General features: G+C 44.1%; 1 protein-coding gene across 5 annotated transcripts in view; it reads right to left on the bottom strand.

Moving 5' to 3' along the window:
- Nucleotides 1-27,337, bottom strand: part of Gas7 (growth arrest specific 7) — a 220,655-nt gene that overhangs the window by 98,830 nt on the left and 94,488 nt on the right. For 2 of the 5 annotated variants that reach the window (XM_048365737.1, XM_048365735.1), the window contains exon 1: nucleotides 7,919-8,027. The exons of 2 other annotated variants lie outside the window; for them this stretch is intronic. Coding sequence is in view for 1 of the 3 variants with exons in the window: in XM_048365735.1 (XP_048221692.1) it covers nucleotides 7,919-7,921 (3 nt within the window). In the remaining 2 variants the exon portion in view is untranslated. Of the gene's footprint in view, nucleotides 1-6,241; nucleotides 6,269-7,918; nucleotides 8,028-27,337 lie in introns of those variants that run through there. One more of the 5 variants, XM_048365738.1, reaches the window with a different exon arrangement.

A 27,337-nucleotide genomic window follows, 5' to 3' on the forward strand; every position in this document is an offset into this window, starting at 1 on the left:
GAATGACTGGACTGTGCAAGGAGGGAAGGGAGATGCAGAGAGTTTCTAAACCTAGAGACAGTACATGGAAACTTCTAGTCAACCATCTCATAGGGTTCCCAATGGTACCATGGAGAAATGCTACAGGAAACTACTTAGCAAGCTTAAAAGAGACAGGGAGACAGACCATCAATGTCAACAGGAGAGAACAAACCAATGAAAAGCAAAACGGCAACTTGGTATGAACAGGAAAATAAAATTACATAAACAAGGAACAGGAAATGGCAACCATTATAGGGAAATTTGAAGGGTTGCAACAGAAGGGAAATGCACACTAGTTGAAATAAAATGTAAAATTTGTATTGTAAAAGGAATAGTGAATTAGTTATGTGCAAAATAAAATGGAGAATTTCTTTCCCAGAATGCAAAGAATAGAAAGGGGTAAGAAAGGACAGAATAGCAAGCCAAGAAATAGATACTGGCAGGAACATAGACTCTAACCAAAAAGGAATTGTTGCTGGATACTGATGGGTCACGTCTATAATCCTAGCTACTCAGGAAGCTGACCTCTGAAGATCATGGCTCAAAACCAGCCTAGGCAGTAAAATCATGAGCCTCTTATCTACAACTAACCAGCAAAAAGCTGGAAGTGAAGCTGTGGCTCAAATGATAAAGTACCAGCCTTGCTCACAGAGAGCTAAGGGGCAGTGCCCAGACCCTGAGTTCAAACCCTAGTACCACTGTGGGCATGTGTGCACTCATGATCACACACACACACACACACACACACACACACACACACACACACAAATATAAGCAAAGATTTAAGAACAATCTCTCCCTGCCTGTATAGCATGGTTAATCTTACAATGTTCAAAACAAAGCAGTTTTTTTGGGGGGTGGGGGGGAGTCCTGGGGCTTGAACTCAGGGCCTAAGCACTGTCTCTGGCTTCTTTTTGCTCAAGGCTAGCACTCTACCACTTGAGCCACATCACCATTTCTGGCTTTTTGTATATATGTGGTGCTGAGGAATCGAACCCAGGGCTTCATGTATACAAGGCAAGCACTCTGCCACTAGGCCATATTCCCAGCCCAAAGCAGCTTTTAAAAGAACAACAAGGATAAGGCTCAACTTCTCTAACCACTTAGGTGAAAAGATGGAAAATTAAGAATTAAAAACAAGGCTAGTGTCAGACGTCTCTATGACCACATCTTAAAAGTCCCCTCCAGTGTTATGGAGATGGACACTCACATGAAGCAAAGCTGCCCATCAAAAGGAAGGTGACAGAAATCCATTCTACATACAAGGGCTCAGAAACTCCACATGTCTCCAGGTCTCTATAGGAAATTGTTGCCAGAGACCCATGGGTACCCAGATGTGGCAGGCCTTTTAACAACTTTATAGAGATATTGTTTACATTGGTTTTAGTAGCACACATAATCTAGAGATGACTTGGCATAATCTATATTCATGGGTTATATGTAGATCAAGCTTCCCAAGCTAAGAGAACACAAGATCTGGAAAGGGTCCTTGGAGAACAAAGGCCCTGGCACTGTGAGACACCTCTACCATCTTTAATTGGCACAGTGAGAAATGGTTTTCCAGAAGGAATTCAAAGCCCAGGAATCCTCTGAGGTGGATGGGCTAGGACCAAAGGCCCTTGCAAGCTGAGGGGAAAGCTCAGCAGGAAGCCAGGGAGAACTCAAAAGAGCCCTAAATAATGATTGTACAGTTCTCTCCTGGCTCATAGTTGCGCATATTTCAGACTTCACTGCCTGGGATAGATAGATGAGGTGGCATAATTCACATTCCACTGGCTTCGGTCTGCCATTTGCACATCTCAGACTCCTGAACCCCTGAAACCTATCCGGGTGACATCTAAGACTGTGCCTAAGTCAGGGTTCTGGGCCAGGTAGCCAGCTGGGGTTCCCTCCATTTTTCCTTGCTGTATCAGCCACATCTCCCCACTACTTTACATGTCACCACAAAGGAGTAGGAAGAAGACTCCACAATGGCTGTCACTGGTGCCCACTAAGAGAATTGGGAACCACTGAGTTTTTCCCAGTACCCACAAATCATCCAGCCAATGGACATTCTAGACCAATGTAGCCCCTGGTAGGCTCCGTGAAGGTCCCATCATGCTAAATATCCACTAGCAAGTCCCCAGTGATTCTCTGAAGGCCAATCAAACCATGGGGTGTGTTTTTCAGGACCCAGCAGGGAGAGGACACAGAAAAATAGTCTCTGTTTTTCTGACCTTATAAAGGAATGGAGTGATCTGGTGAGCCAGGAATTTTGATGAACACAATTACAATGGAGTCCATGCATTGAGGAGACAGGAAGTCAAGCAGTACAGGGAAATTTGCTAAGTTAGAAAACATAGGGGTCTCTGAGGAGGAGACGGGAGGTGAGAATTAATGAAAAGATTTATAAATGATCCTGAGAACTGTATGGATGTGTGGGATGGCCTCCTCCTAAGTTAGAAGTCATTTCATATCCTTCAAGGGTCTAGTCTAGAGGGAAAGGAAAGCAAATGGATATGTACTCTATGAGCTTTGCACACATTCCTTTACACATGAGCCCTAACTACTCTAGGCCTACAGGAAGAGATGTTTACACTCATTGCTCCTCAGATACAAAGACAGAAAGGTGAATTAATACTGATTCTAGGCCAATTATTGGACAATGCAAGAAATTCAGAAAACCCTGTATAGTACTTTTGCATAACTATGACTAAAATGCCTGACAAAACCATTTAAGAAAGGAAAGATTTATTTTGGCTCATGGTTTCAGAACTCAGTCCATGAGCACATGTGCTTTGGGCAGAACATCATGGTGACAGGTGTTTGTGGCAGAGGAACTCCTCACCTCATAGTGGAAAGGAAGAAGAATAGAACAGTAACAGGAAGGACACAAAAAGATCTAACTCCCAAAGTCATGTCTACCCTCTTCTATCACCTTCCAATAATCTAGTCAAGTTTTGAATTCATCCATGAGTGAAAGCATTCATCAGGTCATGGCCCTCAAGAAACCTTTCACAGACACACCTGAATATGTGCTTTCCCCATCTCCCAGGTGTCTACCAGTCCAATCAAGTTCACAGTTCAGATCAATCATCACACTCTGGACACTAGATACTTCTCAGATCTGAGATCAATGGTCCTTCCTACTGGTGGCCCTTCTCAGCAGAATGACACAGCATGACAGGGACCTGAGAGACAGCTTATCATCTGCTCATTTGAGAGAATTTCAGTAATGACCAGCCAGCGTAATTAAATTCACCACTGAATACCACCATCACTCCTTTAGCCTCTTACAGAGGTTTGAAGCCAATGTCTAAGCCCTTCGACTTGTGTTTTAGAAACACAGAACCTGAAGAGAGGGAACTCCTAAAAACAGAACTTCCACCAGAAGTAGGACTATGTTTCCATCTTGGATCCTGCGTTTTGAAACCCCAGAAGAACCTCAGCAGCTCTGACCTGCCACTGCCTACTATCTGCTTGGTCCTGGTGTTCTAACACAATTAAAAGGCAAGGCAGTCTGATCCTGGTAGTCTATGCCAGCATATCTTCCTTTCCAAGCTAGAAAACCTGAGTGGTTCTGCTCACCAGCTGTATTGGACCATTTCCATTATGGATTCCTCTGACAATACACCTGAGGCTGGATATTCAAGTTTGTTTAGCTCACAGTTTGGGAGGTCAGAGAGAACAGTACCAGTATGACCACATGGTAAAGAAGCAGGAAGGAGACTGACAATACAGAAGAGACCACGCATGTGGATGTCTCTGCTTTATAACAACCCTTCTTCATCCCAACTTGCTCAGCCTTAAACCTTTCTACCCCATGACCCAACTATAAGCTCTTACCTCTTAAATGTTCCACCCTTCAACCTGTCCACAATTGTGGACCAAGCTTCTAAAACATGGATCTTGGAGGGACACACTCAAAACCATACCTACACCATAGCTCCAACCACTGACTCACAGAGTCATTTTCCTCAACTCCTTGCTTGCTGGTGGGGGGCTGAGGAATGTGGGTTCATGCCTCCTACCTGTTCTCTAGCCATAAGCCAATAGAATGGGCCATTCTGACAGCTTCCCTCCAATTTCAGATAATCAGAACATTAGCAAAAATCACACTGGTTCAAACACAAAGAGGCTGTGTTCCTAGACAACAAGTTGCAGTGTGTGCACTTTCTATGGTCAGTCTGGGCCTCTGTTTCCTTGTTGGTACGAGAAAGGGGCTGGGGGGGACAGTGTTGAAGTGCTGAAGATGGAGGCTCTAGGACCCAAGAGACATCTTTTGTAGTGGAGTCTGACACCTCCACCAGGGATATTTCAGAGCATTTAGATGTCCAGCTCAGCTTGTAAAAGCATCCGCCACATAAACAAAAGAGACAACAGAGACATCTTGGAAAGGAATACAAATGTCCATAAAACATTATTATTCCTTGCTGCATATTTCTGCCAAATTCTTTATGGGCCCTAAAGGTCCCAAATCTGTTGGACTAGATAGCTTTTCATTTCCTTAGCCAAATCCAACTTGAAATTGGTGGGAGAAAAACTGTATCTATGGTCTGGGCATGTGGCTCAGTATAGAGTTCTTACCTAGTGTATAAAAGCGTATAAATGAGCCAGGTGCTGGTGGCTCACACCTGTCATCCTAGCAATTCAGAAGGCTGAGATCTGAGGACTATGGTTCAAAGCTTATCCTTGGCAGAAAAGTCCATGAGGCTCTACGCCAATTATTGGACAATGCAAGAAATGTAGAAAACCCTTGCAGTACTTTTGCATAACTATGACTAGAATATCTGATAAAACAACTTAAGGTAGAAAAGATTTATTTTGGAAAGATTTATCTCCAGTTAGCTAGCAAGAAGCCAGAAGAAGAGGGGTGGCTCAAGTGTAGAGTACCATCCTTGATAGAAAAAGCTAAGAGACAGCACCCAGACACTAAATTCAAGACTTACTACCCCCACAAAACATAAAAAATTTCAAAATGGTATCAAATGCATCAATAAGGTGGTGGACACAAAAATCAGCCATGGAAGATATACCCAGACCAGGATTTAAGATTGAGCTATGATCAAGGAGTCTGACTGCTCTGTTATTCTCCTCCCCTAGGCCACAGGTCACTGTGCCTGTCACCTATTACAAAAAGTCCCACTTTGTTCAATGAAGGATTTGCGTTTGAGGTTAGCATTTCTTCTAACTCTGAAGGTTAATAATCTTAAAATTACCCTAGACTCTCTATACAAGCTTAGATGGACAGTGTTAACAATTATTTATCCTGCCCAAGAAGATATTTTTGAAGGATATCTTTGAGGACTATTCCCAAGGAGCTTTTGGTTGGGTTAAGACCCATCTACAAGGTGGCACAGTGTGGGAAGTGACTGCCTACCAGAAAGAAACTTCAGGGGATTCAGGCTCTAGTGGCTCCCTGCAGGGACCCTGGAGACAAAGCAGGCTTCCTCAGGGAGAAAAGGCCACTCATATTAAGGAAAGGCAGGTGGTAGCTCAGTAGGGGTAGAGGTAAATGCCTCCTCCCACCATGTGTGCCTGCCATCTAGCAGGCCCAGCTCTGTGGTCACTTGTTGAGGGCTGCTGAGGACTGTGGGCACTGCATAAAAGCAGAAGTAGCAAGTCTCACTCTGCAGACTTTCTCCAGTTACTCTGTAGTGCCAGCTGCCTGTGGACCCAGTGATTCTAATCAGACTTCTGCTTGCCCTAATTGGTTCTGAACCATGAGCCCAGAGGGAGAGGAAGCCCAATGGGCATGACAGCAGTTTCTGAGAGGAATGGGAGTGATCCCTCAAGCTTCTGCTACTGAATCCATGAGGCACATAATGGGTGGCAGCCAAGGACCTCACAGTGGAGGCTGGGAATTGGCATTGCATGATGCCAGCCTGAAAAGGGCAGAGGGTGTGAACCAGGACTGAGGGACAGACCTGGAGCTGCTGTGATATTGCTGTGAGATCTTAAGCAACTGGCTTTATCTCTGTGAGAGGCCTCCAATTTCCTCATCTCTTAAAAGTGGAACTTAGACATGATGGTCTATATTGCCTTATTCTTAATACATGTAAACTTCATACTCATGATTCTAAGTGTTAGTATTAGTGTGTCTGTTCTAAGAATGTACCATTTGTGGAGGAGGATGGTACTGAGCTCTGAACTCAGGGCCTTGAGATTAGTTCAGCTTTCTTCCTCACGGCTGCTACTCTAACATTGATCCACTCTTCCAGCCTAGCTTTTTGCTGATTACCTGGAGATGGAGTGTCACAGTCTGTGAGAATCTTCTGTTTAGGCTGTTCTTGAATCTCAAGCCTCTGGATCTCAGCCTCTTGAGTCCTAGGATTACAGGCAGCCAAGTAAGGACATACTTTTTTTTTTTTTTTCAGGAGGAAAAGAGTCCCATTCAATGCATACACGTGATTTAGAAGTAACACTGTCTAGGTCCCAATCACTTGGGGATTGCACCTTTACACATGGTGTGTTCTGTCCCACAGGGCCTTTCCACCCCTTCCACTAGAGGTCTGAGTTCTATTTGCTTAGCCCCTGGATTTCTGCCCTGGGACCCTGGTCTTCTGTCTCTGTGTTCATATTCTGTGGCATTCTGAAGTCACAGTTGACCTGTCCACAGCACAGGTATGTTCCAGTGGAATTGTTCTGTGCCTGCCTGTTTCAAAGTTATCACACCTTGATCACTCTTCCCAGTATTCTGCATCAGCTTAGGCACCCCCTACCAAATGGCCTCTGTTCCACATGCCCCACGCTGCCAAGAGCTTGACTTGGGTTTGTGTGTTCATCTTTGCTCATTTCTCTTTGCCCAGAACCGCCCCCCTCCCTCCACCTGTAGTCCATAAAGCCAGTCTCACCAGCATCTCCAACACTCTGCAGTCAGAGTTTGGATAGCTGGAACTTGATCAGTGCTCCTTACAGTATAATTCCCTTCAGCACTGGTGTCCTCTGCCAGCTGACAGGAAAGGCAGAGTCCCAGATCCACCCTACCACCAGTCTGTGTTTCACAGGGCCCCTGGCAGTTCCGATTCAAGTGGACCTTTGAGCAGAGGATGGCTGGCTTCTGAAGGCTTATAGATTGGCCAAACCCAGATTACTGTTTGCAAATTTCACCCTTTCCTCTGTGGCAGCCCCCACCATCAAGTTGGAATTGCCTTCTGTGGAGCTAAAGACCCCAGGAGATTCCCTTTAGCTTCCTAAAGAGTTTTTATAGCCCCACCTCCACCCCCACCCACCCCTGATGTTTGTCCCAAGTAGAACTGAGGCATTGGGAAGAAGCTAGAAACCATGTTTCATTTGGGGGAAAGGGTTAAGTGAAGGGTAGTAAGAATATAAATCCAGCCAGGCCCAGTGACCCACACTTATAATCCTAGCTACTCAGGAACCTGAGATCTTAGGATGCTGGTTCAAAGCCAGTCCAGGCAGGAAAGTGAGACTCTTATCTCCAAAGAATCACCAAAAAGCCAAAAGTAAAGAGTATGGCTCAAGTAGTAGAACACTAGCCTCAACTGAAACAGCTAAGTGACAGCACCTAGGCCCTGAGTCCAAGCCTCAGTAACACAAATGCACATACACACGTACCCCTACACATAAATCCACATTACCCCTGTTTCTCCATCATGTGCCTTCAACTACCAATCCCAGGGAGGTCTTCCCTCCACAAATACCTCTTCTCAACTCTAATCCATCCCCTCTTGATCCTTTACATAACAGGTCAAGACATTTCTCTTTACTCATGCTTGGGCTTGTGCAGGTAACCCCAAATACACAGGGTCCCCAGGTCTCCAAGGCTTAATAAGTAGAACTTCAAGTAGAACCCAAATAGCAGAAGATTTTTCAAGACAACCTTCTTAAACTCTGGAAGGCATTTTAGCAACATGCAGAGACACACTGAGCACCGGATTGCAGAATCAATTCTTACCATCAGAAATCAGCTAGTCTTCCCTAGGAGCTGCTGCCCTGGACAGACTCAGGGTTGGTCTGAAACCACAGGTTCAGGGCTGAGCTCCTAGCAGCTTCCTTGTTTGGGCCCCCTCTGCTCAGCTGTGCTGGAATTGAGGCTGAGGCTAGCAGCCAGCCCAAGGCCAGAGCTCGGGGCACACTGGAGGATGTTCTGTGGCTTTTCTTGTTGTACTTCTTTCATAAAGAACCCACTACATTGCATAGTTCCTTCCAAATCTACTCCAGTGCCTACTGGGAAATCAACAACTTATTCTGGACTTTCCAGATGCAAAGTTTCTGGAGGACTTCATTCCTTGCCCTCCCCCCACTCCCACCACAGCTCCTTCATTTTCCTCCATCTCAGCTTTAAAAAACGTTGGCTAAGGTCATGGCATACAATGGCCAAGCCTGTATCACTGACCAGATGCCTCCCACCCCCAGACCTGTGTGTACAAGAGGGGCTTTGTCCACTGAATTTTAGGAATGATTCCCTGGGCCTATGAAAGCTCTGCTGAAGGAAGTTTGGGCCAACTTTTCCCCAACCCTGAAACACAGCTCTGGCGAAAGCCCTGGTCCCAGATGTGTGAACCCAAGGTCAGATGAAAACGGACATAAAAAATAAAATATAGAGAATGTTCCTTCAAAGAACCATTGTGTGAAACATATCCAAGCCTGGCTATCTGGTACCCCACAGAAGAATGAGATGTAGTAACTCTCTGGCTTTGACCTCCAGTCTACTCTCACCCTGCCCAAACCTTGAATGGGCAGCAGGCAAAAGAGGGGTAAGTAACACCATGTATCTCAGATCACAGAGTTGCTTGTTACATATTATTTACAAGTGAAAACAGAATTGATCCACCAGAGTGAGACTCTATCTACCAGTATAGGCAGAGATGTAGATCTTTGGTGAATCGATCCTTTGTTTGGAAGCAGCTTGCACATCTGAAGAGTTAGCACTCAAATTTACAGATACTTCCATATTTGCTTTCTGAGATCTTAGGAATTGAGTCTCTTAAAAGATTATATTATTTTTTTATGGTACTGGAGTTTGAACTCAGGGCCTCAAGGTTGCTATGTTGGTGTTCTGCCATTTGAGCCATACATGTAAGCTTTGTTTTTGTGCTAGTGATTCTTAAAACAAGATCTCACTTCCACTCAGGCATGTATCAGAGCCTATTTTAGTCTTACCATCATTGCTGAGATTACAGATACCTGCTACTATATCCAGCTCCCTTCTGTGGCAATGGAGTCTCATGAACTTCTGCCTAAACTTGCCTGAAACTGCCTTCCTCCCAATCTATGCCTCCCACAAAGCCAGTATGTATATCACTGCATCAAGCTACAACAGCTCTCAGCTTTGCTGTCTAAGTTGTCCTCAAACTTTGATCCTCCCAAACTCAGGCTCCCAAGTAGCTAGGATTCTATGTGTGAGCCATCAGCAACTGCCTGGGAACTGATTCTTTATGTAAAACTCAATAGAGGCTGGGTAGGGGAATCTACATATTTACCTCTGAGGCCAGATGAAGCTGACACATGCAACATAGGAGCAAGGTATTCTGAGACTTCCTAGTTTTTCTTTTTTTTTTTTTTTTGACTTCCTAGTTTTATCATACAAAGAGGTGACAGTTTTAAGGCTGCTCAGCATTAACCCCTCTCAGGACACAATTCTGACACTTTATTACACAAAGGAACAGGTTCAATCACAAACAGCAATGCCCCACCACAGGGCACACAAAGAAATAGCTGCCATTAAATGCAAATAAAAACAACCCTGAGATACCACCTCACTACAGTTAGAATGGCCTATACTCTGAACTCAGCCAACAACAAATGCTGGAGGGCATGCAGGGAAAGGGGAAACCTTCTCCACTGTTGATGGGAATGCAAATTAATACAACCACTTTGGAGAACAGTATGGAGGTTCCTCAAATAGCTCAGCATAGACATACCCTATGACCCAGCCATACCACTCCTAGGCATCTATCCTTAACAACAGGTCTCAGGATATCATAAAAACATCTGCACATACATGTTTATCGCTGTACAATTCACAATAGCCAAAATATGTAAACAACCCAGATGCCCCACTACAGATAAACGGATCCAAAAAATGTGGTACCTATACACAATGGAATACTACATAGCAATTAGAAGTGATAAAATATTGGTATTTGCAGGGAATTGGTCAGAACTTGAACAAATAATGTTGAGCGAGATAAGCCTAGAACACAGAGAACAAAAGGGCATGGTCTCCTTGATCTATGACTGTTAGGGTGGGGGAGGGGGACAGTAGAGACCAGCTCTGCAAAACAAAAACTTCTTTTCAAATGGTATTTCCACAGGTTTGGGTCAGCGACCCTACATTACGTATCTAAAACTAAACAACTACTAAACTTAAAAGGTCTAGATAGACCTATCAGTGGATCACAATAGCTCAACAGCTATGTACATATGATATATAAGACGAAGATAAGCAAAAACAACTCCAAGAGAAGGACACAAGAGGATTCTATTGTTGATGTTACATTTAAAGTTCTAGGTGAATTTCCTTTGGCGTATGCTACGTGGTTACTGGATATGATTTTGGCACACTGGGTATTGTATATATGCCTACCTGATCTAGGGAAGGGAAAGAAAAATGAGGGCGTAAGATATCACAAGAAATGTATTCACTGACTTATTATGTAACTGTACCCCTTTTGCATAACACCTTGTCAACAAAATTTAATTAATAAAAAAATTCAATATATATCCTACAAAATTAAGAAAAGTGAGGGAAGGGGTGGGAAGGGGAGGGATGGGGGGTAAGAATGTTGAAAGGGGAGACATTGATCAAGACACATGGTATTCCTAAACTGCTTTGTTGAGTGGTAACTCCTTTGTATAGCTACTTAAAGATAACAACAACAACAGTGCACTGGAGGGCCTGCAAGATTTTTCATTTTTCACATTCAAAGAGCATGCACACTCAGTTCCACCAGTGTTATTTCTTTGTCTTTTCCTCCTCTTCCTGTACTTCAGCAAAGGCCATCAGCTGAGTCCATGCAGAAAACTGAGTGTCATCTTCCCTTAGCTAGGCCTCCCCATGCAGATGGGTCACTAAGCTTCCCCTACTTAAAAAGACAGAGGTGCTAAACCAACTGGACGTTTATCAAGCCCTTTCATACCACAGAATGCTACGTTGCTTGTACGAGTGATGTCTTTCTGTTTCCCCTCTGTTTGTCTGTTAAATATTAGGTGATACTTAAGCTTCTTTTCCTCTAAGCCTTCTTTGTTTCTCCTAAGTAGACTTGGTCACTTTCTCCTTTGTATCTTCTTAAACTTACCAGTATCAAGATAGTTTCACAATATACTGTGGTTACTTCATGTATTCAACTGTCACTGCAATCCTTCTGGGAGAACACAGCATCTATTTTTGAATCACTAGCACCCAGCAGAGTGTCTCTGTGTTCTAATAATAGTGTAATAAATAAACATATATTAATTACTGGGTCAAAGAACAATAGATTGAGTTATTTAGAGGTCCAAATTTAAAGATAAGGATCATATCTTCCATGAAGTCAAATAATTTGCCTAATAGTACTCAACTATTAGTAAGGGGGCAGGACTTGAACCTGATGCACTATGACAAAACCAGTCTATCCACAGTGTTTACACTGCTTCCTCTTTTTTGACCAAATTACAGTTTTTAATTTAGCGCCTCATGCTTGCTGGCCAGGCTCTTTACTAATTGAGCCACACCTTAGCGTTTGCTTTAGATATTTTTCAGACAGAATCCATGTCTTTGTTCAGGACTGGCCTTAGACAAACATCTGCCTACCTATGATCCATACATATTTGGAATACAGTTGTCATGGGACACAGGGGAGGGTTAGTGAAGTTTTCCTTTAATTTAAAGGTAGGGACTCTTGACTTCAATTGTAAAATAAGAATTTCTGGACAAATTACGATGGTAAGAAATTTGGTGGGGCTTTATTAAGTAAACAAGCAGAGAGACAGACAAACAGAAGGGCAGGAGCATACTCTTAACAGGATGTGGGTGCTCTCAAGGGAGATAGACACAGACACAGACAGACACAGACACACACACACACACACACACACACACAGCTCTATGGATGTTAGGGATATCTATATGGTAAACGCAGGGAGTCTGACTTCAACATTAGGCAAAGCTAGGTGTTTTATCTTTGCTCTAATCACTCCTGGTGCTACTTTCTGAGTTTCTGGATGTTTTGGGCACTCTTTACTGGTAAGAATGCATTCTACCATAAAACAGATCCTTATCCTTGAGATAAGGAAGGAACCTTGTTATCTGCAGTTGGGGTAGGAAGTTGCTGAAGTTTGGGGGAAGCATTTTTCTCAGGAAGGCATCCTGTCAGACAAGTGTTAATTCTTGGGGTAAGAAATGTATCCCTCAGGAAAGAATTCATCCGGTTGTCTCTCTTTAAATCAACGATGGAGCGTCTATGTTTCTAAATATCTTAAAAAAAAAAAAAAATGGCTGCCATTGCAAATTCCAATATGGCCACCCACCAATGGCCCACGACCTTTCTGGGGCCCAATAAAGCAGGAAGCCAATGTGCTCTGTCCTGCACTTACCAAAACATACTAATTAGGGAGATCTTGTTTTCTTTAGGGTTCCCCAGTGCTAATCTCTCAAGGTCTGATAGACTCATAAATGCATTGTAATGGATTTTCTGGTTCATCCTAGCTTCTCAATCCAGGAGTCATATGAATCTTGCTTTATCAATAATTCTGGGATGACTGTGAAAATTAATTATATTTCTACTTGCCTCTGGAAACACGTGGGTTTCTACAGTACAGGTTACCTATTCCCATAAGAGTCAGAAAAGCAGAAATCTAAAACTCACTTCCAGGGATGAGAATTTTCTTGAGTCTAATGGAATCAGATAAGGTCAATCTACTTGTTATTATTCTTTGTTTCCAGTGAGTAGAAAACCACCCACCAAAATAGGCCACATTTACTGCAGGCCCTTGTCCTCCTATAGGCTGAACTCTATTCTCTTACAATGATAATTAATAAGAAAGAACATCTGGGTATGATGGTGACTCATTCTAAATGCTTCATAGTCATGAAGAGAGGATTATTCACCACCCCAGCCCATGCAGCCTCCAGGGTATAGGGTCTCAAGCACCCCCAACCCCGTAGGTGGCCTGTTGACTATATGATCAACTGACCCACAGTTACTAACTTCTTGTATTCTGAGGAAGATGTAGGCAAGTATTACATTAAGATCTGACTTCTGAAATTTGGAAGACAAGTCATAAACAAGTGACTAGAGAAAGCAATTGGGGCCAAGTGAAACAGTGCCAAACGAGAGAAGTTGGGAGACAAAAGGGCTTTCAGAATCCAGAGGTGGGTGGGGTCGCTGGTGTGTGGGAGGATAGAGGGAGGTGGCTGCTCAGAAGATAAAGAATCTTCCCCATGGTAGGGATAAGGAAGGGCTTGATCAGAGTGCCAGGGATAAGGTGCAAGAAGCACAAGCAGCTTGGAAACTGATAGGTGAGATGAAAGGCAGGAGGAGAGCGTGAGGTTATATCCATAGGGAATAAGAGATGCTAGAACCAGAATTCCAGAGATCAGACCAATGGTGGGAACCAGTTTGGAGCATGTGTGTGTAGTTTCTTGGCTTTAGACCCAAGTTCAAAGTGTTCAGTGGGCCATGGGAGTCAGTCTGATCCCAGGGCTCATGGAAAAAGCAGCATTTTCAGAGGAGGTGGTAAAACACATAGATAGATTCAAGGTCCATAAGGAATGAGAGGAGAAAACTCATCTTGAGTTTTGGAAAATCTGTTCTCTCCTGGTGCTTCTTGAGGGTGTGTGTGTGTGTGTGTGTGTGTGTGTGTGTGTGTGTGTGTGTGTTTTCCAGTAATGGGGCATGAACTCAGGGCCTAGACATACTCTCTTTAGCTTTTTTACTCAAGGCTGGTGCTCTACCACTTGAGCCATAGCTCCACTTCCAGCTTTTTGATGGCTAATTGGAGACAGAAGTCTCATGGACTTTCATGTTACCCTCAGATCTCAACCTCTTCAGTTGCTAGGATTACAGACATGAGCCATCACATGCATTAGGCTTCCCAAGCCTTCTGTTAGGGCATATAGCTACCTGTGTCCCTCTCCACTCTGAGAGATAAGAACAGGTCTTCTTCCTTTCCCTCCCTCACCTAACCCAGTGCCCAACACTTAAGGGCCACATGAGAAATACATCATGCAAGTCCCAGAAATTGGTCATAGAAGACAAATGAGAAACAGATCACAGCAAGAAATAAGCAGTTAATGTCCACAAAAACATGAACTGATGTGCAGTGTGCCACTGTTTATCTGGGGAAGAGAAACCTTAGTCTCTGTGGGACTAGAGATGTACATACAAAAGGATCACAGGTATATGAGGAAATAGTGCGCACGTGGACATGAAGGAAGATAGTAAGCTGCCATTATAAAAGAATGCAAGAAAGAGAATGGAGCAGTCAGAGTGGTTGGCTGCAGACCTAGGGCTGTACTGGACAGACAGCTCCTGGTAGTGGAGGTTCTTGTACCCAAGTTGGCAGAATCTAAGAACTAAGAACTTACAGAGTTTCTATGTGGCCATGCCAGAAAAGATTTCCAATAGAAGATGAAAATATCAGAATGCTACTCAGTTTAAAAGGCCTCCTAAGATCAGCACCAGTGGCTCTCATCTATAATTCTAGCTGATCAGGAGGATAAGATCTGGAGGATCAAGATTCCAAGCCAGCCCAGGAGGAAAAATCTGTAAGACTCCATCTCCAGTTAACTACCAAAAACCTGGAATAGAGAGGCAGTTCAAGTGGGAGAGTACCAGCCATAAGCAAATAAGCCCAGTGAGAGTATGAGGCCCTGAGTTCAAGCCCTGGTACTAGCACAGACACATACCTCCTAGTAGCCCTGATTCAAGGGATTTCCTAGTTCAATGTTTCCCAAACTTCCCAACTGTGTTGAGGATTTAACCCAGGGCCTTCCACATGCTAAGCAGGCACTCTACTACTGAGCTACAGATGTATCTCCTACTTCATTCATGAATGAACTTGATATTTTTTTAAACTGACATATAACCAACTTGAATTTAGTCTGGCCTTTAATAATATCTATGAAATCTGGATGCTATTTGGTTGTTTCTTTGTTTTTTTTCTGTTACAGGCTACAATAAATATAACTTTAAAATCGTCATCTCAACATGATCTAAAATTATCTTGCAGATCCTTCCTTGTACACTTGAGCACACTTTGAGAAATACTGTCTCAGGCTATTAAAAAAAAAAACACACAATGGGGCTGGGGATATGGCCTAGTGGCAAGAGTGCCTGCCTCATATACATGAAGCCCTGGGTTCGATTCCCCAGCACCACATATACAGAAAATGGCCAGAAGTGGCGCTGTGGCTCAAGTGGCAGAGTGCTAGCCTTGAGCAAAAAGAAGCCAGGGACAGTGCTCAGGCCCTGAGTCCAGGGCCCCAGGACTGGCAAAAAACAAAAAAAAAAAAAAAACAAGATGGAACACCCACAAAATTGTTCTGAGGTTCTTTATATAATCCCAGAAAAACCAAACTTGAATTATCTCCTGACCACATCATCATGGTGGCAGGGATGTGACCCCTTGCATGTGCATCTGGATCACCACAGGTCAGTTAATGGGAGTGAAGAGAAGCACAGAAAATTCTCATGGTGTTGAGCATGGGACAAACATCACAGAGCTGCCTGTGTCAACTTGCTATGAACTTGCTGCTTAGCTATCAACAGGAAGGAAAGAAATAAGGAAAATCTCACCCAGTCTCAGTACACACTACCTGAGGAGCCAAGAGGTTCCTCAGTGGAGCTAATAGAGAAGACCTTGCAGAACAGATAGTCCAGCTATAGTGCCTTTAACACTCCCTTCTAATTTGAAAGGCAGGATTTGCATTGACATTGACTCTGAGCAATCAGTCCTCTTTTTTTTTTTTTTTTTAAATGCCAGTAGTGGGGTTTGAACTGAAGGCCTAGGTTCTGCCCCTTAGCTTTATCACCCAAGGCTGGAGTTCTACCACTTGACTCACATCTCCACTTGTAATTTTTTGGTGGCTAATTGGACTTTCCTGCTTGGGCTGACTTCAAACTTTCATTGTTGGATCTCAACCTTCCATGTGGCAAAGATTATAGGTGTGTACTACCAGTGCCCAATTCAATCAGCTCTCTCTACATACATGTGGCCTTGAGGTGCATCTTCTTTCCCCATGGCCCATTTAGGATCAATGGTTCCTAGGAAAAAAGTAGACAGAAGATATGGTGGGCGAGAAGGAGGGATAGTCAAGAAACTTGGGAGAGTTGTTTATTGTTCTGAAAGTGTCAGGGCCCACAGGTCAAGCCTGGACAACAGTGGAAATTTTGATTTCCCATGTACTTCATAGTTTTGGAATGTCAGAGAAGCAGATCATTTAAAACATGGCAGCACAAAGGGATGGCCAATTTGAAAATGGGACCTAGATACAAGATACATACACCATCAAACTTACAGGCTCTGCAAAGGGCAGTCAACCTTCTCCCACATGATTGGTATCAAGAAAGATAGCAGGAATCCCTATGTGCTATCTGTTGGCACATGTCCCATCTACATAGTTCCCACCTTGTTTACGAATAAGATGGAGGGCCAAGGCACACAGAATCAGAGTGAGGAAACACCATCCTGTGTCTCACCAAAAGAGTGAAAGAGCAAAGCACAGGAAGTAATTCAGAAGAACCTCAGGAAGCTGTCATAATGCTACAAGCTGTGACTTCTTTGAAAGAGGAACAGAACGTTGGGATGGAAAAACACAGCCTCAATAAAAAGGGATGACCTAAAGAAGAAAATGCATGAGGTAGGCATTATATGAACATTGCTCAGTTAAGTCAGCCACTGGTGACTCATACCTGTAATCCTAGCTTCTCAAGAGGCTGACATCTGGAGGAATACAGTTCAAAGCCAGCAAGGGCAGCAAAGTCTGATTGATTTTATCTCCAATTAACTCGCGAAATGCTGGCCTGGAGGCATGGTTCAAGTGGTATAGCAATAGCCAATGAAATCTTAGGATTGATCATGCACAAAACAGGGAGGAGAGAAAAGGAGAAGGAAGAGGAGGATGGAGAGGGATGGAGGAGAGACAGAAAAGAGGGAGGAACGAGAGACAGAAAAGGAAGAATGAGAGAGAGAAAAGAGGGAGGAAGGCAAAGAAGGATGAAGGAAGTGAGGGAGACAAGGAGGAAGAACTTTCTCCCAGAAAATTCTAGGAAATAATCCCACTGAGGTCAAGCTTGGAAAGACAAATTCATTCTTTTGTCACTTTCTGTGAGTGATCAATAAATATTTGTGGAATGATGAAGAAGCAGTGACTGTTCAATGGAATGATGGCCTGGTTCTGGAACAGGGAATGAAGCCCATTAAGATAAGTACAAACATATTTGCAGGTATTTGTTGAATGATAAAAACAATTGGGACTGCAAATAGGAGTTTCTCTGTGAAAACTCTGCAATCTGAGAAAGACATATCCAGCACACTGTGTTTCACCGAGGAAAGAAGGACTAAGGCTCTCTTGGGCATGTGAGGAAGATATCACCCACTTAGCCTTCAAGCACTTTGAGATAAATCAGCTTAGGAAGGAGGTGATGGGGAAGTCGGGACATGAATGCATCCATCAGTCAGTCCTTGCTCAGTGATGGACTGTGCTGTTGGGTGGCCTTTCCAGTGCAGTACCACTACTGTGGTTAGAGAATGGGCATGTGGTCAGACAACACAGCACAAGTCAAGCCCCACTTAGGACTTTTTAAGTGCTCTGGGAAAGACAACTCTCTTCATCCAGCCCTCTCTACCGCACCTCCAGCCACCCACAGCTGTTTGTAGCCAGTGACCTGAGCTTCATGAAAGGAGGAGGTCCAGGGAGGAAACATCTGGCAACACAGTGAAGTGAAGCCCAAAACCCACCTGATTTTCCCTCTTGCCAAATCCTCTTCTGCCTGCCCCTTCCCCCAATTCAGATATGAAGCTCCATTCAAATAAGGTGACTTGGAATAATCCAGAAGCTTCTAAAACTTACACTACAGAGCTTCCCAGCACAAAGTGTATGTGTGATTTCACTGGGCTGAGGGCAAGGGAGATCAGGAGAGCCCAGTAAACCACTAGGTTGGCCGCAGATATCTCTGTTTGCCTCCAGATCTGGCTGTTCCCCTTCAGCCAGGCACAGAACTTCAAGTCAGATTCAAATCATGCCTCACTGGAGAGAAAAATGGAAATATAACAGGAAGCTCACAGGCTTTTGTAAGGATTCAGTGAGATGCAGGAATGCTGGAAGATGGTAGATATTCACCTGGTGATGTCCACTGAGTTCCTTGATGTCACTCTGCCATCAGCAGAGGCCACCCAGGGAGACTCACTCATATTGCAGGGGCTTCCCAATCACCTGCCTGGAACTCTCCAGAATAACCCTCCCAACATGAACAGGCTGACAGCGGGAACAAGAGGAAGAGTAGTTACTTGGTAAGACTAGAATTCAGAAAGACATCCAAAGGTGCCAGTGAAACCGATGAGGTTGAGGGCTACCATCATCCTTGTACTCAAGGGGCTGAAAGGGGCTGAGGAACAAACACAGTTCTTGACCAAGAGGTGCAAACAGGCCACACGAGCCCCCTGACAACCTACTCCCCAAGAGACCCACGAGTGTCTTAATTAGATTCCTCTGGCCATGACTAAGTGTACCCCAAGAGAACGGTCTCCTGTACTGACTTCAAGCTTCTGAAAAAGGGACAGGTTGGGTAATGGAGAGCAAAAGAGGCTAGATTCACCCCTTTCCTTACCACTGGAGGTCATCCAGGTCAGGTCAGTCCCTTCTGCCTGCACTGCAGCATCAGATGTGATCTTAGTGTTGTCTTTAGTTGCTGAAGAATTCACTATTTAATTGTGGGCTAGTAACTTGATCTATAACAGCTTATTTAACCCTTACAAAAACCTTGGGAAGGGAGTACTCTTTATTTCGTTTTATAATTATGCTACACTGAACTTGCTGCTCTGTCTCTCAGGCTAGCGGTAAGTTCTCACCCCATACTTCTACATGGAGCCTGGGGCTCGGTGGTGGCATCTAGGGGTCCTGCCTCCATGGCACACACTCCAGGAGAAGGCCAAACCTCTCATTACCAATCTGACCCAAAAGATAGGCAGTAACAGCTCATTGCTAGTAGGAGCCTCATTAACTAGAGAGCAGTGCCAAGAAGGAAGAAGGGGGTCATTAAGTGGGTGGGAAGGAAAATCCCACAACAAAGAGCTTTGACAGGCACCCAAGGACAGAACAACACCATAGCAGGAAGTTCAAAGATGAGCACATCAAGTGGCTGGGAGCAGTTTGTTTTGTGGGCGTGACAGCACTAGGAGGTCTAACAAATAGTCCCTATAGCAGCAGCTATAGGCTCAGCTCTCATGCTTCTTGGGACTAGGAGTTCCTCCCTTCCAGGTTGAATTGACTCTCTGGCACCAAAGGGAAATACTGTTGCTGTGCCTGCCCAAGGGACCAGTCCACTCACTATAAGAAAAAAAAAGATCTGAAATGAAATAATAATGGCAGTTGTTCCCAGACTGGCCTCTGGACTGGTGGATCATGAAGCAGAGATCAGTGGGCACTGTGGCAAAGCTGAAATCGGCCACTCATTATCATCACCTTGTGGCATGGCAGGCTCAGTGTAAGAACAGCTTTTCTTTCTTTTTCTTTTATGGTTTTGTTTTAGTTTGGGTTTTTGCAAGAGACTCTAGAAATCCACATTTTGTAATGTAAAATGTGCCGATTTCAAGATGTTGCCAACCATCCCAGCACAGTGGCTCACAGCTATAATCCCAGCTACTCAGACACTGGAAATATTGTGGTTCTAGGCCAGCCTAGGCAAAAAAGTTAGAGACTCCATACCAATAAGCCTGGTGTGTTCCCAGTGAAGTATAGATAGGAAGATTGTGGCAATTTGAAGCTGGTCCCAGGCAAAACCACAAGATCTTATTTGAAAATTAAAGCAAGGGTTGGGGGCATGGCTCAATGTAGCAGAGTGCTTGTCTAGCAAGTTCAGGACCCTGAGTTCAAACTTTAGTCCCATCAAAAAAGAAACAAAACAGTTGACAAGTAAAAAGTTGAAATATGAAGCCATGAGCAAAATCAACCAAACAAAACCCTCTAAACAAGAAAACAAACAAAGGAACCCTCCCTCCACACACATACAGTTCTGTATTTGATTTTGCCCACTGGCCACCAGTGTGTAGCTTCTGACTGGATACCTATGTATATAATCAGTTGAGAGGGGGCTCCTTAGTTTTGTTTCTTATTTTAATTAATTACCTAATTTTCTAATACTGGGGCTTGAACTAAGGGCTTCAAGCTCCACTTGGCTTTTTCATACAAGGCTGGCACTCTACCACTTGACCCATGCCTCAGTTTCCAGCTTTTGGCTTGTTAATTGGATAAGAGTTTTAGAGACTTTTCTGCCCAGGCTGGCTTTGAACTTCATTCCTCAGATTTCAACCTCCCAAGTAGCAAGGATTAGAGTTTTAAAGACTCAAATATCACATCTCCAGATTGAGCCTCAGCCAGTGTACCCACCCTGTAAAATCCATCCTATTGGCCAGGACGTCTGACTACCAACAAGTAGGGTTAGAGGAGGCAGCTGGGACACTTGTGCCCAGGTATCTGTGCATACTCTCCTAGACTGCAAACACACAGATAGCTCCCTCTTGTCCCAGATTTGCACTCCCCAGCCTGACCTAACACCAGATTTCTGGACAGAGAGGATTCTGGAAAGAAAAGCCTGTCTTTCTCAGCTCCTGGCAAACATACCCCATCCATAGATGAGAAGGGGGTGGGGGAAGGACAGAGCAGAGATTCACTAGGGAATATATATATATATACACACACACACAGTGTGTGAGAGAGAAAGAGAGAGAGAGAGACAGAGAGAGAGAGAGAGAGAGAGAGAGAGAGAGAGAGAGAGAGAGAGAGAGAGAGAGAGAGACGGAAGCCAGCATGTTGGACCACAGGGAAGAATACACACTCGAACCCTGAGCTTCAGGGGCCGGGGCACAGGTAATCTTGAAACACGAGATGGTGCAGCAGTTGCTATAGAGCCTCAGGCATTCTCTCTGCAACAGTCTGTCCTCTAACCAATTCCAAGCCTTAGGAGGGACTGCCACCTCCTTGCCCAGAGATCTCCAACCTCCCAGCTTGTCCCCATTTGTGTCTCCATAGTGTCTTCTCCAAATACAGCCACAAGAGGACTTCCCCATGCAAACCCTGGCCCTCCCCTTCCCAGGGTGCCAGGAGGAAAAGGAAGCAGTAGTCTTTTTCAGAGGAAGAGTTCAAGCTTATTTAACCACCACTAAGTTTCCAAATGTCCTTACTGTTTCTTTTTTTAAAACTGCATCTCTGATTCATGGTAAAAAGCATACTTCACTTCATGGCCCCAAAACACACAAGGCAAACACGATGTGTGACAATGCTGGCCCTTTGTCACATGCAGGGCATGGACATGAACATTCTGTTTCTCCTTGCAGGACTCCAGGTTCAAAGACACTGGTCACTGCTTCTCCAAATTTTGGCCTTGTATCGTATGCCTTCCTTTGAAAGCTGAGGGTGGTGATGCATGCCTATAATCCCAGACTAAGGCTGAGGGATCATGAGATCATGAGTGCTGGAATACATTCACTACAAGACTGTTGGGGGGTGGGGAGGGAAGGAGAGAGAGAGACCAAGAGACTGGAAGACAGAGAGATCATATAATGGATTATTTCCAGATCACTTGAACCTAGGAGTTTGTGATCAGCTGATGGACACAGTGAGAGGCCCCATCTCAAACAAAACAAAAACAGCTAAAAAAAAATGAAGCTCATATATTTAGATCCAACACACTTCAGTTGCTTTCTGAGTGTTTTATGTTACAGGAAAAGACAAGATGCCTGAATGTGACATTCTGATGACATCATAATTGCACTGCTTTGGCATTATAACCAGAAACCCAATCTAAGGTTGGCTTGGCCAACACTGGCTTGGCCAGTGTCCCTGTCCCAGCTACAGGAACTTGACACTTTGTAAGTCACAAAGCACATCATCTTCACACACATCTGTCATGCCCTCCCAACCCAGCCTAGTCCTCCATAGGTTCATACTGGCTGTAACATCAAGTCATCACAGTGCTGGGTGCAGTTAATGCACACAGAGAATTGAGAAAAGTTGACAAAATTGTCATCCAGGTAGAAAGTGGCTAGAACCAAGTGAATCCCAGTTTTCTACACCTAAACTTCCATGTTTCTTCCTAGAAGCTAGCTGTCTTCTGGACCCTGTTACATAATCTTGGGCACATTACATGTCCTCCAACTTGGAGCCCAAGCAAGAATGTCCAGTGTGTCTTCATTTGTAGATCCTTTCATTGATCTGTATGCCTCAGGCGCCAAGATCCAGGACAGAAACACAAACAGAAGCCACAGATATCTTCCCCATCTGTGATCTCTCTGGCTTTGTGACCCCTGGCCAGCAGCCTCCTCTCTGCTCTCCCTCTTCCAGAGCCTGGGGAAACTATACCTATAGATTCCAGGTGTGTGAGTGTGTGTGTGTGTGTGTGTGTGTGTGTGTGTGTGAGAGAGAGAGAGAGAGAGAGAGGAGTATACGATTGTGTGAATGTGTGTGTTTGTGTGTGGGAGCAAGTGTTTGCTGGTATTAGGGCTTGAACTCCAGGCCTGGGCTCTGTCCCTTAGCTTCTTTTGCTCAAGGTTGGGGCTCTACATTTGAGGGCATCCCCCCTACTTCTGGCTTTTTGATGGTTCATTGGAGATAAAAATCTCACAGACTTTCCTGCCTGGGCTGATTTCAAACCATGATTCTCAGCTCCCAGATTTCTGAGTAGTTAAAATGATAGGAGTGAACTACACCAGTGCTTGGCTATTTAGAACTATTTTTTTCACTACAGGAACTGCCTATACTAGGAAACCAAGACAAATTAAAAGTAAGGGAGAAGAAAATTCAAATCAAGAAATGAGGCAAGCCCGAGGCAATCAACTCCAACACCTTTTCCTTACTTGCAGAGTCTTGTGTCACAATGCAACCCAGATATCCTGCTACCATGAAGAGGGGAGACATTGGAAAGAGAGAAAAGAATAAGCTAAGTGCCTTCAAAGAAAGCCAAGGAAGTCTTCTCTGTCCATAGGAGTGGAATTACTTCACACTCATACTGCTCCAATTAGCCCATAGCATCTGCATTGAAGACAATCAGCCAGACCCTGTTCCCACTCACCTCAGCCCCACAGTCTGTCTTCATGCAAATCTGACACGCTGGTCATTTTCTGTCACCGTCCCCACATCCATTGCTTCCCCGTGCCATTGGCTAATTCATTGTGCAAAGCAGCATTTATATATAGAAAGTTGCAACCACGCAGGTTAGCATTAAAATAGAGATTTGGCGTTGTCATGGCAACCAAACAAATGATATTCAAAATGAAAGAGAAGTATTCTGCAATTGCAAAAGCATGTCCACAGCCTTCCCAGACAGCTGGCCCCTTTTTCCCTTGAGGGTGGGACGGTCTCCCAGAGGAGTACTTGATCCTCATGAGCTAATGCCTCCCATTAAGTCACTCATTCTGATTTCAGCTGTGATCATCATTCCTGCAGGTACTTCTCATTAAAGCCAGCTCCTAGCTGGAGTAGGCCCAACAGAGGGGGGGAATGTGATGATCCTGACCAGATATAAAAAGTTCTACTCCTTGGCTCCACATGGACTTAGCCTGTGGCCCTGGGGTTATTGCTAAGAATACTTTTGGGAATAAAGATAGTCTTCTGTCATTGCCTGCATTGCCAAGTAGTCAAACGGCCACCAGCTACCTGAATGACACTTGAACCTTTCTGAGCATCAAAGGTGAAACAAATAGGGAGAGGTGAAAAGAAGCTGCTTAGTGCTTTCCTCCTCTATGATTGCAGACTCCTTGTCTTCTTCTTTTCTCCATCTTCTTTTCTTACATTCTTCTTGGTATTGCTGAAGCCCCCAGGACAAAACAGAAGCTGCTGGCTCCAATATCCAGCTGGCGCAATAATTCTCTATCACTATCCTTCAGCCTGGCCACTAGCAAGAATGCCCAGAGCCTTCAAGTGAGCAAGTCTGGATTCTAGCCCACAAGGAGTCACACCAAGAAGCTAGGACCTGGGACAACTTTCTGAGCCTTTACTGTGACTCTTGTCTATGTTTTGAAATCAAGTGTGATCTAGAATTACTTCAATGTTAAAAAAAAAAAAAAGTACTGCTGACAGGGATACAGAGCAACTGGAACTCCCATGCATTGTGGGAGGAAATGTGAATAGGTTCTGCTGCTCTGGAGAGCCTACTGGCAATTTCCTGTGGCACTGAATATGTACTACCACCTAACCCAGAAACCTCAAGAGAAATGGGATTTATGTACCCAAGTGAAGTAAAAAGATATGTCCACATAAAATCTTGCACATGAATCATCAGAGTAGCTACTAAAGTTTGGATCTGAAATGTGCCCCCAAAGCTCAAGTGTTGGGGCTTGTTGTTCAGCCCATGACACTGCCAGGAAGTAGAAGAAATTTTAAAAGATTTAGGCTCTACCTCCAGAACGTATATTTCTAGAGGTCTGGGTAGGGTCCTCAGGCTCTGTACATTCTTACAAATTCCCAGGTGATTCTATTAATCCAGTTCCATACCACTTGTAGAATATTTCTCTAGACCAATAAGCACATATATTTCTCTAGAGCAATAAACACAAAAGAACACATATAGTTTAAAATTATAAACTGTGAATGGGGTGAGGTGGACCTCAGACTCTCTCCTCCTCCTCTTTTTATGCATCCCAGTTTTGAGGGGAGCCACCATGACATATTTGCTTGACTGTCCACAGTTCAAAAAGAAGAGGCTAAACTAACAGTACACTGAAACCTCCAAACCTGTGAGTCAAACCTTTTGTCTTTGTAATAGGTTGTGTCACTCATGTATGTTATAATAACCAAGAGCTGGCTAATACCACAGCTTTATGCCTACTGACCACCAACTAGAAAAAAAATCCAAAAGAAATTCAACTGGAAATGAGGAACATGAAACAGTAATACAGTGGAATACTAATTACCAACAAAACAAACTATTAACAGGACCATGTGAGTCAATTTCAGAGGTACTCTGGTGAGAAGTCAGTCCCTAAAGGTTTGGTGTTGTGTAATTCCACTTCTATGTCGGTCTTAGAAAGGCAGAAGGCACCAGAAATGATGAAGGCACTGGAAGTTGGAGTAGGAAGGATTTGAAGGCAAAGGGAGAGAATATGGGAAGTTCTGGGGGATGATGGGATTTCTGCATCCTAGCAGTGGTGAGCAGCTATATAAATTTACATATATGTTAAAATTAAAGAACAAGCAGATGCTCTTGACTCATGACTACAATCTTAACTACTCAGAGCGCTGAGATCTTAGGACTGTGGTTTAAAGTGAGTCTGGGCAAAAAATCAAAGAGACTCTTATCTCCAACGAACCAGAAAAAAAGGCTAGAAGTGGAACTGTGGCTCAAGTGATAAAGCACCAGCCTTGAGCAAAAAGCCAAGTAAAAATTCAAGACCCTGAGTTCAATACCCAGTACCAGTACAAACAAACAAACAAAATATTTATAGAACTGTATGCTAAAACAAGTCAAATTTATTATATGATGACTAAAAACATGTTATAGTCACTATGGGGGTGGGGAATTCAGAAATTATGATCCTTATAGTATGATTTGAATACTCAAAGAATGAGTCCTCCCACTCAAAGAGCCAAGTCCTGAGAACAATTCATTGTTAATATAATTTTAAACTACATGTGTTCTTTTATTGATCTAGAGAAATATTCTACAAGTGGTATGGAACTGGGTTAATAGCATCACCTGGGAATTTGTAAGAATGTACAGAGCCTGAGGACCCTACCCAGACCTCTAGAAATATACATTCTGGAGGTAGAGACTAAATCTTTCCAATAAGTGACTCGATTGCATGCTAAACACCAGCTAGCTCCAACTATACTATCCCATCATGCAACAGTTTGGCCAGTATCCCTGTCATAACAAAAAGCCATTGACAGCCTGCTTGCTGATGGCTCCCGTCTGGAATCTTAGCTACTCAAGAGGCTGAGATCTGAGTTTGAAGTCAGCCTGGGAAGGAAAGTCCATGAGACTCTTATCTCCAATTAACCCCCAGAAAACTGGAAGTGGTGCTGAGGCTCAAAGTGGTAGAATGCTAGCCTTGAGCAGAAAGAGCTTAGTGACAGCACCCAGGCCCAGAGTCCAAGCCTCATGACCAACACCAACAACAAAAGCCATGGACACAGATCTTTCTCTGTATCTTTTCTCCTCTTCCTTTTCTGTATTCCCCACCTCTGACTTTAGCTTCCTCTAGACATGGCAAGCTTCTGTCTTTCAGGGAGAAGCCAAAGACCAGAGCTCTTCCTGAGGCAGCAGGTGTTATGGTCACACTTGGATGTAAGGATATCTGGGTCTTAAGTCAAGGATCAGAAAGGGACCCTTGACTGTGCAAATACACCATGTACCCGTCAACTCCTCTCCCATCAGCACAAGCCTACCTTTTCTTTTGGCCTAGGAACCAGAATGCACTGAGCCAGTCTGTTTCCCTCCCTCAACTTCCAAAGCACAACTTCCTACCTTTCCCCAGAACAGTAACTTCAAAGACGCCTTGCCTAGTTGCTGACTCCAAAGCCCCAGAGATGACAGATTACAAGGAAGAAATCAGAACCATGTGGATTTCATATTCAACAAAAATAAACAGAAATTACAGCATCAGGGCTGGGCCCAAGAAACTAAAGGTCTGTGTGCGTGGCACAGTGCCCAGGCTTGGTGGCCCTCAGCATGGGTTGGGCTTCCCTGGCCTCACCTCTCCATCCATGACTCCCACAAACACTGCTGGGATGTGTGTGTCAGGGGGGATCCAGTCCACTCTTCATTATCCTTGCCAAGGTCTTGACTACCAATCTTGCTGTGACTGATATTTTAATGTTTTATTGAGTTTTTTTATATGCTCTTTTATAGTGCAATTGAAGACAGTTTGGCTTCTTTTTCTGGTTTTATCCACGGGTGCACAAGCACGAACAGGAATACAGCATTGTTAATGACACTGTGACAGCTCCAAAGCCTCTGGGGAGCTGGGGGAGGGGCAGCTGCAGCACCCACCTCTTTCTTGCCATGAGTTCTTGCCTCCTAGAGCAAGCACATCTGGGGCCCCCAGTCTATCAATCCCATTGCAATCCCATTAGAGACATTTCCTAGTTATCATCATGGAGGCGGGAGAGGCCCAGGGCTTCTAAAGCTATGTCAATGGCTTTGGACAACATACATCTACCCTAGGGCTCTGTCAT

The sequence above is a fragment of the Perognathus longimembris genome, chromosome 17, assembly GCF_023159225.1.
Source record: "Perognathus longimembris pacificus isolate PPM17 chromosome 17, ASM2315922v1, whole genome shotgun sequence".
NCBI classification, from domain to species: Eukaryota; Metazoa; Chordata; class Mammalia; order Rodentia; family Heteromyidae; genus Perognathus; species Perognathus longimembris.